The following is a 12,333-nucleotide window of genomic DNA, read 5'->3' on the forward strand; positions in this document are numbered from 1 at the left end:
TCTTTTGCAATAGCTATGCTAAGTACATGAATTGGTATTGTTACATGTTGCCACATTCAGTACAGGCAACATGGTTTCTCTTGTTTTCTATCTCTTATTTGGATCACATTGGAGTACAGCTGCTAATGATATTTGGAATGCTTTCCAAGCATCTCTTTTCAAGTATCTCTTTCTGTATGCACAGACATCTGGCTGCTCTCCCTTTGAGATTCTCACGGGATGACCTTTCCCTGCCCCATGGGTAGATTTTCCCTTGATACAGGAGGAATACGTCTAAAAGCTAATTGAAATATTAGGGCTTGTTCAAAGAAACGTGTCTTGCACTTCTCCTTTCTCTCCACAGATTCCTACCCATTTTTTCCAGCCTGGTGATTGTCCAGCAGCTTTCCAAGGATCGGAAGCAGACGGATTTCCCCTTTGGCCTTCCCACTACTGTGATCGCTGTGACCAGGCCCGCTGCACTCACTGAGGAGTTTCCTGTTTGGATCCACGCAAGTCGCTTGAAGAGGGTTAACCTAAAACCCCAGAAGCAAGTCTTCCCTGTGCAGATTTCACCTCCTCCAGTGGAACAACATAATGATCTCATTGCAGCATTCTACCAACTTTATCATTCTCTTACTGGCACCGCTGCTGCTAGTTTTTCTCCCTGTATGGATCATTTCTAACTGGGTCTACAGGGATGATGTGTTCTGGGTCCACGACACTTTCTGCCCATACCCATCTGTAAATGACACTCCTGCTGTAAACAGCACCCCCGACACCTCTTTGCGACTAAGACGTCAAGCTGGACTACTCCCTCGCAAAGGCTGTCCTTCAATTGGAATCCAGAAAAGACTGATAGTATGCTACCCTTTGGTATAATTCCAGCAGTGTGCAAGTTGCCACCTTCTCCTTTGAGTATTGTGACATTGTGGACTGTTCATCAATTGATATCCAAAGGCTGTGCCATTGGTCCTCAGAAATTCCTAAAACTAAGGACATATATATATATGTTACTGACTCACGTTGGGGGGTTAAGTGTGCATTCTGGGGAGTGGTAGGGTGGAATATTGATACTGACTGGGCTTATAAACTAGAAAATACCCTGAAAAACAGTGGACCAAAATGGTAAATCACTGCTTACTTGTATGACCCTTCATAAGGTTGGACACTGTTATAGGAAAAGTGTTCCTGCACAAATTATTAAGCTTTCTCTTACTATTGACAACCCTAGACCTACTGATGAAGGTATGTACATTATGAACATGTGGTTTAAGGGTGGGTCTAGCTATCATCAGTTTTCTTACGGGATCTATCTACCTCCACTCATCTTCTCCCGCCATTTTATGGGGGCCTCAAAAAATGCTAACCCACTGGCCCCTACATTCAATAAACTTACTGACATGATGGCTATTGCCAATCCCACTTTTGAAGATATTGTGGCTGTTGAGGTAGGGTTTTCAGAACGTAACCTTTGGTTAGAATGGATGAAATTCACTGCTGATCAACATAATAAGAGTAATTGTTACATATGTGCTCAAGCTAGACCCCATCTAGGAACCGTACCTCTGGACCTCCCTCCTGGTATCCAACCATGCCTTTCTGGGTTATTTACCAGTATCTCCTCTAATTTTACCTATCCTCTTTGTGCACTGCAGTGTCCTAAATACCCTTTGTTGCCAGGACAGCAAAAGCTTGATATTGCCGTCACCATCTATAAGGGCAATTACACATGTCATGTTTCTAATCTGACACAGAGTAGTTTTGTAGGTAATTTACCCCCAGGTTATTGTTCTGTCTTGGCTCATAGGTATGCCCCATTGTTGCTGCATCAGATTTGATATTTACTGGCTTTATGGAGACTTTTGGCTCCCTGTTAAGCTACCCAGCCAGTGGATAGACCAGTGCACTTTAGTTAAGGTTACCATGCTCCTGCATATTTTTCTGAAAGGCATCCTTCCTATTCACATGGTTTTTTCTCTTTTTTGTCTTGATATAAATCTGATCACATGTATACATAGATGCTATAGGGGTCCCAAGAGGGGTCCCAGATGAATTTAAGGCCCGAGCTCAGGTTAAGGCTGGGTTTGAGTCCCTTATTCCCTTTATTACTATTAATAAGAATGTTGATCGGATTAGTTAAAATTATTATAATCAGCAACGCTTTGTGAACTATTCTAGGGACGCCTTGCAAAGTATTACTGATCAATTAGGCTCCACTTCTCAGATGGTTCTCAAAATCATATGGCCCTAGATATGATTCTAGCTGAGAATTTTGTTAAATTCTCCTCAGTATTTTATGCTGTTGTACTTTTCTTTCTGACAATATAGGTCCTCCTATGGACATTCAGAAATTAGCAGACCTCTTTGCTGAGTTCAAATGTAACTCTGATTTATCTAATTCTTGGGATCAGCACTTTAGTTGAATGCATAATCTCTTATTATTTGCACTCTTGTCTTGACTGCTCATGTACTGTGTTATTCGTATTACAGCTCCTAAAAAGACCCCTCCTTGAGAGACATACCTAAGGTATCACTCCCTTCCAGCTCATGCTGTGTATTTGTGACGTCATTTACATGACGTAAGAGGGGATTTGAAGGGACACGTATCAGAACTTTAGTAAGTGTCCTTAGGCATATGTTGTTTAAAGATGCAAAGGTAGGCCCTGTTTATCTTTCCCTTCTTTGAAGATGGTACAAGGACAGGTAATGTTTAAACAGAGATAATGTGAAGTGAATTCAATTGTTTTGTTAAGCCGTATTTACAGACAGCTTTAGTTAAGAAGCTCTGCTGGTCAAGGCTTTTTCTTACCTTTTGGACTTCAATCTCTAGCTAGGAAAAATGCTGATGTGTTTAAAGTTTCATGTGACTTTCCATATATGGTTTGTATTTACGTCACATGCCATCACATGCTGACAAACCTGATTCGTATAAATATGTGAAACTCATAATAAAAGACGGACATGTTTTGGAAGACGATTTCTGGTCTTTAAGATGTGTCCCCAGGTACCTGACTTACATATGACAGAGACAGAGAAAGTATGGGGCAGGAATTGGGACCTGAATCCTTTTCAACGCCCACTTAGGTGTTAGGTGCCGCTAAGGGCCATGCAATAGGTGCCTAACTTCTATAGAATCGGGTAAGTACCAAGGCCCAGACTCTGCAACCAGCACGTTGTTGGTGGCAGCCTTACAAGCAGCCGCTAATCACGGGACAATGCCAGGTACAGAATCGCGCTTCCAGCAAAGGTAGGTGCCAGAAATGTAGGCCAGGATTTTCCTGACTTACATTTCTGACACTTCCCTATGATGTGAATTGCACCCCCATAAGGGCTTTAGGTCACCTAATGCTACTTCTGGCGTTATTCACACCTACAGAAGCATTAGGCGGCCTGAAGCACCTACAGAGATGCGATTCTGGCACCAATTTTTAAGCACCAGTAGGTGACTTGAAACTCAGTTAAAAATGTCATTTCAACTGTGTTTTTTACTGAGTTTGGGCACCTATAGGTGCCTAAAAAAATGGCACTATTTAGAGAACCTGGGTCTTATGCCCAATTTAATTTCTTTCAATTATTGAAGCAATGAAGAGGATTTTACCAATTAAGTGCTCTTTAGAGAATCTGTCTCTTATTGTTTTTTTTCCATAAATTTATTATTTCTGTTTCTATAGAAGTTTCAGAATCCAGTCTCTATCTGATTCAAATACAAAGTCTGCTATTAAAGTCCCAGTCTGAATTGTTGGATCAATAGAATTTTCCAAAACATCTAATGGACTCAAGGAGTCTAAGGAAACATTTGCAGCCGCCTCACCAATCCCCAATACTTTTTTAAAAGGTGGGAAATGCTTTAGTACCTGAATAAATTCATGTAAACCATTCTGAGCTCCCCTGGGAGAACAGTATAGAAAGTTGACTAAATAAATTACATTACATTACATTAGGGATTTCTATTCTGCCATTATCTTGCAGTTCAAGGCGGATTATAAAAGAATTATCCAGGATGTATTACAACAAGAACTTACAAAAAAAAAAAAAAATTGGTCAGTTTCAAAGAGAGTAAGGAATGGGTAAGGTTAATTGTTTGGGGTAGTTGGCTTTAGTGAGAGGTGGAGTTTGAGACTTGCGGTATTATTTCTTTTTTCAGAGTCTTTATTTCTTTTCTAAAAGTCTTGTAGTCGAGGGATGCCGTCAGTAGATTGGCGATTTGGTTGTCTAGTTTGGCTGCTTGAGTGGCCAGGAGGCCATCATATAGTTTTTTCCATTTGACCTCCTTAATTGGGGGGTATGAGAATGGGGTATGAGTTTTGTCTGGTTGTGGTGTTGTGGATGAGGCGGTTATTCAAGTAGTTTGGACTGTCTCCGTATAAAGTCTTAAATAGTAGGCAGTAGAATTTAAATTGTATTCTTGCTGGGATTGGAAGCTAATGCGATTGGAGATATGCTTCTGTAATGTGATCATGTTTCTTTAATGAGTAGATGAGTCTTAGTGCTGTGTTTTGGATAGTTTGTAGTTGTTTTGTTATGGTTGTAGGGCATGGGAGGTAGAGGATGTTACAGTAGTCAAGTAGGCCTAGTATAACTCTTTGACATTTGCTTCAGGAACTTTTAATACCTCAAAAAAATATTTCTTCAACATTTCAACTGGTTGAAACAAAGAGGATTTATGAAAGTTTATAAATCTTAATGTACACTTCCTTTGCTTGTTTTCTAAATCTTCTACCTTCCTGCAGAGATTCAAAGAATCCTGCATAAATGTTTCTTCATTTTTTTAACACTATCTGATAGTTTTCTTCCATTTGCTGGATTGTCTTATCTAAAAGACACAGATTTTTCAAAATTTTACCAGCTACTGATGAAATTTTTACCAACTCAGTTTTACCAGCTACTGATGAAAATTGCTGGTACAATAATGTATTTTGTCCAAATAAAGACTTTTTCATAGAGACTAATGCTTCCCAAATAGATTCTAAATTAATAGTTTTTGGCTTCAGCAAAGAAGGTTGAAAGGGTTGCAAACTTATCTGTGCTGAGTCCTGCATGCAAAGAAAATAATATCTGGTTTTCAGAAGTGTTATTTAATAACTTTTTACTACTACTACTACTATTTATTATTTCTATAGCACTACCAGAAGTATGCGGTGCTGTACATTAAACATGCAAGAGACTACACCAGAAACTCACAACAGCCATTTTGTTTGCGGCTCTACACAAGGCAGGAGTATACAAAGATCGCTCCTGCCCTGCTTCACCACTAGACGCAGGCTTTAAAAAGTAAGTTGTGGAGGAGTCCGGGAGGCAAAAGGGAGCCGGGGGTAGGTCAGAGTTGGCCCTAAGTAAGTTGTCATCTAATATTACTAAACTCCAGTCCTGGGCATCGATGGTCTAGATCAGGGTTGTCCAACCTTTTTGCTTCCCTGGGCCTCAATGGCTTAAAAAAATGTTTCTGGGGCCGCACAAACACGTAAACACTGCAGCAAGACAGAGGAGGGAGCTGGCAAGATGGTAAACACCCAGGGCCAGCAGAGGAAAACACTGCATCGCCCTCGACCGGGGCCACACAAAATACTTCACGGGGCCACATGCGGCCCTTGGGCCGCAGGTTGGACACTAAAACGAAAAAGGTTGAAGACAGAAAGTGAGGTAAATGGAAAACTCCACAGCACAAAGATTTCCTCACTTATTAGGGTTCAATCATCATCAAAAGTCCAAAAAAGGCAAAAAATTGCTCAATATATAAAACTGTTTCTTTCAATAATTGACAATTAGTCCATCATTGTTTGCTTATCCTTTATTGCAGTATACATTGCTTGCCCCAACAGTTATATGCCCGACGGGACCCGTTTCGCCTAAACAGGCTTTCTCAAGGGTTCCAATAGGGAGCACTGTTTTTTGGCGTCCTTACGAATACAGGGTATATAACTGTTGGGACAAGCAATGTATACTGCAATAAAGGATAAGTAAACAATGGTGGTCTAATTGTCAGTTATTGAAAGAAACAGTTTTATATATTGAGCAATTTTTTGCCTTTTTTGGACTTTTGATGATGATTGAACCCTAATAAGTGAGGAAATCTTTGTGCCGCAGGTTGGACACCCCTGGTCTAGATGAAACTTAATGTTGCAAAAACAAAACTTCTGTGGTTAGGCTCTCAATTAGATTGCCTTCCTTCCGCTGTGATTTTGGACTCGGGTGAGTCTCTGAAAATTTAATCCTCTTCATTGATACTCGGTGTCCTTATTGATTCCTCACTTACATTTAAGAATAAAATCAATTCCCTTGTAAAAAAATGTTTTTTCAGCCTCCGTATCTTAAGGAGAGTAAGAGCGTGTTTTCATCATCATCACTTTTCTGTGTTGGTTCAATCAGTTATTCTGGCTTGTCTGGATTATAGCAATGCAATGTACTTGGGTTTACCTAAGATCAGCTTGCAAAGACTCCAGTTGATTCAAAACACTGCTGCTAGACTCATTTTTGGTTAGAGTAAATTTGACCATGCGTCTCCACTGCTCAAAGAATTACATTGGTTTCCAGTTCATCTCAGAATTCAATTTAAGAGCATCTGCATTGCATTTAAGATCCTATTTGGTATCTTTTATTTGGTATCTTTATCACTCTTATTCCTTTAGTCTGGAATGTATACAGATCACACCATGCAACTGAAACTTTCTTTCCCTTCTTTTAAAGGTAAATCTAAATCTTTCAGAAAAGTCAGTCAATCTTTTTTTTTTTTTAAACTGACAGAGCTTTGGAATAGTTTGCCAAATCCTCTAAGAAGCTTTAAATCTCTTTTTTTTTCATTTCGGAAAGCTTTAAAGACATTTCTGTTTGCTAAACATTTTGGAAATCAGCTATATTTTTTGTAATCTAGTCCATTCTTCTTTTTCTCTTACTGTTAACTGAGTTGAGCTCCTATTGGTGATGGAGCGGTCTATAAATCTAAGCTTTAGTTTAGTTTAGTTTTAGTTTAGAGTTTTTAAAAAGTAAGTCCGAGAGGGGGGGAAAAAACCCCGTGAATAATCAAAGCCATGAGTGCCGAACTTGCAAATATTGAAAAATAAAATGAAATATTTTTGAAAACTTTTTTTTTCCTATTGAAGTAAATAAATTATTGAATACGCTTCGTACAAAGGGACAAAGAGGTAGAGAGGATAGAGGATTACAGAGGGAATGACAAAAAAATATAGTGCTTTACCAGTTGGTAGGGTTAGGACTTAAAACACAGCTTCGAAAAAGTGGGCTTTAAGCCTGGATTTGAATACCACCAGAGATAGAATCCAACGTAATGCCACATTATGGTGTACATGAGAGCAAATTTTTTCTATGTAATTACACAGCAGCCCTTCCAAAAATGCTGGAAACACCCCCAACAATTAACACAGAAGTTCTACAGTTGCCATGCACTAACCACAAAGCCTTACCACTACTTAATAAGCAGAACTTTTGAAAAAAAAGCATAAAAACTGTTTATAACCTGATAGATGACCATCTCTGATTTCACTTTCCTATCAAAGAGTCTGGTTAAGAAGTCATCAAAAGCCTGTGTTGTTTCCATAATGGAAGTCTGAAGTTTTTTCATTTCAGTATCCAATACCTGAAAGGGAAAAAAGTATTAGTTATATTTTCGTGGGGTTGGGAGGGTGTCAGTGACCACTGGGTGAGTGGGGGAGGTCCATACATTCATTCATCCAGCAATTATCTGGTCAGTTTCCCTCGACCCTGAAGAAAGGTTTCTTTTTTGAAACATGCATGTCGGGAGAGGTGAAGACAGCACAGGCTCACTATAAGCTAAGTGATGGTCTGTCATTGAAAAAATGATAGGTTTTATATATATAAAAAAATACATCACTAAAAAAATGGCACTTAGATAAATAGGAGAGTGATTCATTGAATTAATAAAGGTTGGACCGACGAAGCATTAAGCAACTGGTTATATACCCGATTGCTGCCTGAAGGTCCATACATATGATAGATGCACCCCCAAGGGTAGATGCATTCAATATTTGCTTGTCCTTTAAGTTAGTTGTATTAGACAAACCAGTATATGACTTGTCATACTGAACAACAGTGGCTTGTTGATTCCTTTAAGATTTAGACATACTGGAGGGAAAATGAGCTGCGAACCGTCTAAAATATCTGTTTCGAAAATTGGCACTTGGACATTTTGGCGATTAAAAAGTCCAAGTGCTACTTTATGCAGTTTTTTTTTATGTCTTTCTGTTTTGAAAATGAGCCACTTTGGATTTAGAGCACATCATAGTATGGAATCAGCTTTACTGGCTGGCTTTTCAGAATCCAGAATTTCGTTAGCTAAAGGGCAACTGCTGATTTTGCTACAGTTTGATTCTATTGCAGCATTTGACACCGTAGCATAGACTATGATGCCCTCTTATTCAAGTTGAGCTCTATAGGATTTGAAGGAAATGTCTTTTCATGGTTTTCAGACTTTAAAAAAAATGAGGGACATAGTAAAAATGAGGGAAGCCTTGTCAGACATTTTGATCTCCCTATGCAGGGTTCATCGGGGTTCTCCTCTCTCCCCCATCTCATTTAACTCCTACATGCCTTCTTTTGACCTAGGTTTTTCATCTCTAGGAATCTCCTATATGGATGACATGCTGCTATTGATTCCTGTAGGTAAAAATCTATCTATTATTTTGTATAAGGTCAATAGCTCCTCTCATGGATTCAAACTTAACAAAGACAAGACTAAGCTACTCTGGCTAGACCTTTTATAATAAGTATACCAGAGGAATTAGTAACACAACTAACCTATCTTTAAAGGCAGAACACACTGCTAAAGTTATAGGAATTATTTTGGATTCCACCCTGTCCTTTGAACCCCTGATTAACCATGTGGTAAAAATTTTATTTTTCAGGCTCCATCAATTGCGCAATCTGACACAATGGTATTGCGGTATACAAAAATAAAGTTATTATTATTATTTATTCCTCACTTACAGTTAAATCACACAGGAAACTTCAGTTGCTTCAAAACATTACTGCCAAACTTATACTCCACCTGAAGAAACATGATACGCAGCCTTCACTGGCTTCCCATTGAGGCCCATATCTTTTTTTAAACTGGCTTGACTAATATACAAGATATTTGAAGGATCCACTCCTAAATATCTACTGGGTCTATTCTCATTTCCTCTTAATCGAAGAGGTTCTAGGACAAGAGGTACCCTCTTAGTTTACTTTCCCTCTTTCTCAGGGACATTTCAAGCAAATCTTAGGCAATTCCTTCAGCCATCAGGCTGTTTGTTTCTGGCTTTCTTTTGATATGCATTCAACATCATCTTACACTTGAAACCCCCATGAGGGTGGGTTTCTGACAGCTTGAAAAGAAGGAAATCTTTGTGTATAGCTGGTTTGAAATCAGTATTTATCTGTTTGCATTGAAACTGAATGGGAATAATTGTGACTGCCACCTGTTGGGGATGCAGGGAATTACATCCAGTCTATTTGGGAGAAGAGCTGGATAACACCTTATTCAAATCACTAGATCAGTGGCATACCTAGCATATGTGACACCCGGGGCCCATCATTTTTTGACACCCCCCCATCTGTATGAAAAACATGATTTTTAGTAACAATCCACACGTCACACAAGAGTGAGCCTAGGAAAAGGCAGCATCTTACATACTGCAGTGAGCAGTACATCAATACACCCAATGTAAAACTAAACAAGCCAGACTAATACAGATTAATCCTACACAGTCAATCCTAACAAAAAACCATATCTTTTCGAACACACAGAACACAGAAAACACCTTCGCCTATTATGTAATCACAAACTAACTCCTCCCCTTTTACAAAACTGTAGTGTGGTTTTTAGCCATGGTGGTAACAGCTCAGATGCCAACATTAAAAACGCTCTACAGTTTTGTAAATGGGGAGATAGAATAAAAATACATAGACAAAGGTTAAACTGTAGCACCTTGTCTTCTCTGGTTTCTGCTTTCAAAAGAACATAAGCAGTGCCTCCACTGGGTCAGACCCGAGGTCCATCGTGCCCAGAAGTCCGCTCACGCGGCGGCCCAACAGGTCCAGGACCTGTGCAGTAGCCCTCTATCTATACCCCTCTATCCCTTTTTCCAGCAGGAAATTGTCCAATCCTTTCTTGAACTCCAGTACCGTACTCTGTCCTATTACGTCCTCTGGAAGCGCATTCCAGGTGTCCATCACACGCTGGGTAAAAAAAAACTTCCTAGCATTTGTTTTGAATCTGTCTCCTTCCAACTTTTCCGAATGCCCTCTTGTTCTTTTATGTTTTGAAAGTTTGAAAACTCTGTCCCTCTCTACTCTCTCTATGCCCTTCATGATCTTGTAGGTCTCTATCATGTCTCCTCTGAGTCTCCGCTTTTCCAGGGAGAAGAGCCCCAATCTCCCCAATCTTTCCGTGTATGAAAGGTTTTCCATGCCCCTAATTATTCGTGCGCTCTCCTCTGGACTCTCTCAAGTATTGCCATATCCTTCTTAAGGTACGGTGACCAATACTGAACACAGTACTCCAGGTGCAGGCGCACCATTGCCCGATACAACGGCAGGATGACTTCTCTCGTTCTGGTTGTAATACCCTTCTTAATAATACCCAACATTCTGTTTGCCTTCTTCGCGGCTGCTGCACATTGTGCTGTTGACTTCATTGTTGTGTCCACCAGAACACCCAAATCTCTTTCAAGGTTACTTTCCTCTAATACTAATCCCCCCATTTGGTAGCTGAACATCGGGTTCTTTCTCCCTAAATGCATAACCTTGCATTTCCCTACATTGAAGTCCATCTGCCATTTATTCGCCCACTCCTCCAGCTTGTTTAGGTCCTTTTGTAGGTCCTCACACTCTTCCGCATTTCTAACCCTTCTACAGAGTTTAGTGTCATCCGCAAATTTGATAACTTCACACTTCGTCCCCGTTTCCAGGTCATTTATAAATACATTGAACAGCAGCAGTCCGAGTACAGACCCCTGCGGAACTCCGCTCGTGACCTTCCTCCAGCCCGAGTAGTGACCCTTCACTCCAACCCTCTGCCTTCTGCCTGCCAACCAGTGTTTGACCCATCTGTGCACGTCCCCTTCCACCCCGTGGTTCCACAGCTTCCTAAGTAGCCGCTCATGGGGTACCTTGTCAAAGGTATGGCTACAAGGATGATGTCGAGATATGAACTTCGGATTCCTGGATCATAGAGAGGCACTGCAGGGACTACAGGGACCAGACGGACTCCATTTGACCAGCAGAGGTAAGAACATCTTTGGACACCGACTAGCCCGCCTGCTTCGCAGGGCTTTAAACTAGGTAAGTTGGGGGAGGGGACCCACTCATATACTGGTGTGGAAAGGAACTATCCTGATGGGACGAGTCGACACTCTGGGTCTGATAGACCTTAGACTTAGTAGGGATGGGCGGACCCGCTATTCCTAAGGCCTGATTGGTCCAGGCTTCTAGAGCCTGGGCCAATCAGATCTTAGGCTTCGGCGGGATGGGCCGGGAAGGGGCGGGCCCGCCTCATTTCGACGAGGCGTGCCTGCTTGCTCGACGTGCAAGACCCATCTGTAAGAACAGGTTTGGTGGAGTGGGGGTTGTTAGCGCCGGGGGGGGTGCATCTTCGGGCAGGAGGGATTGGGCACCCTCCTGCCAGCGACCGATATTGTCGGGGGGAGGATCGGTAATGTCGGGGGAGGCGGTCGGTAGTGTCGGGAGGGCGGTCGGTAGTGTCGGGGGGGGGTGCGTCTTCGGGCAGGAGGGTTTGGGCACCCTCCTGCCAGTGATCGGTCAGGGGCCACGGCCCGCTATACTTATAGCGGCAGAGAGATCCCTTGCCGCGATAAGTATAGCGGCCGCGTTTATTTACAATGTAGACCAGCATTTTGCTGGCCTACATTTTTAAGCTTCTCATCTACTAGGGAGATGCGTAGGGCCGCCTAGGTTCAGCCTAAGGCCCGCCTAAGGCCCTTAGACGAGCTTAGGCATCTTGCGGGTCTCCCTAGGCTCCCAGAGGCGCCTTCAGGCCTGCCTGGGGAGCATTTTTTTTTTAAAAACGTGCATCCCGATTGGCTGATTAGACAGCTGTAGGACGCCTACAGCTGCTTAAAATCGGGACGCACTTTTAGAGAATCTGGGCCAAAGTGTGGAGGGCCATGTATGCCAATGCACACAGTTTAGGCAATAAAATTCTAGAACTGGAAACTGAAATAAGAGATGCCAACCTGGACGTAGTGGCAATATCCGAGACTTGGTTCACGGACGCACATGGGTGGGATATGGCTATACCGGGGTACAATCTACTTCGTCAGGACAGAGAGGGCAGGTTAGGTGGAGGGGTAGCACTATACATTAAAGAGGACATCAAAA

At 41.5% G+C, this 12,333-nt stretch overlaps 1 protein-coding gene across 3 annotated transcripts in view; it reads right to left on the reverse strand.

Moving 5' to 3' along the window:
* CFAP43 (cilia and flagella associated protein 43) overlaps positions 1–12,333 on the reverse strand; it is a 387,888-nt gene that overhangs the window by 80,711 nt on the left and 294,844 nt on the right. For all 3 annotated transcript variants that reach the window (XM_033942773.1, XM_033942772.1, XM_033942771.1), the window contains exon 28: positions 7,454–7,573. In XM_033942773.1, coding sequence (XP_033798664.1) covers positions 7,454–7,573 — 120 coding nt within the window. The remainder of the gene's footprint in view (positions 1–7,453; positions 7,574–12,333) is intronic.

Source organism: Geotrypetes seraphini, chromosome 4 (genome assembly GCF_902459505.1).
Source record: "Geotrypetes seraphini chromosome 4, aGeoSer1.1, whole genome shotgun sequence".
In the NCBI taxonomy this organism is placed as follows: domain Eukaryota; kingdom Metazoa; phylum Chordata; class Amphibia; order Gymnophiona; family Dermophiidae; genus Geotrypetes; species Geotrypetes seraphini.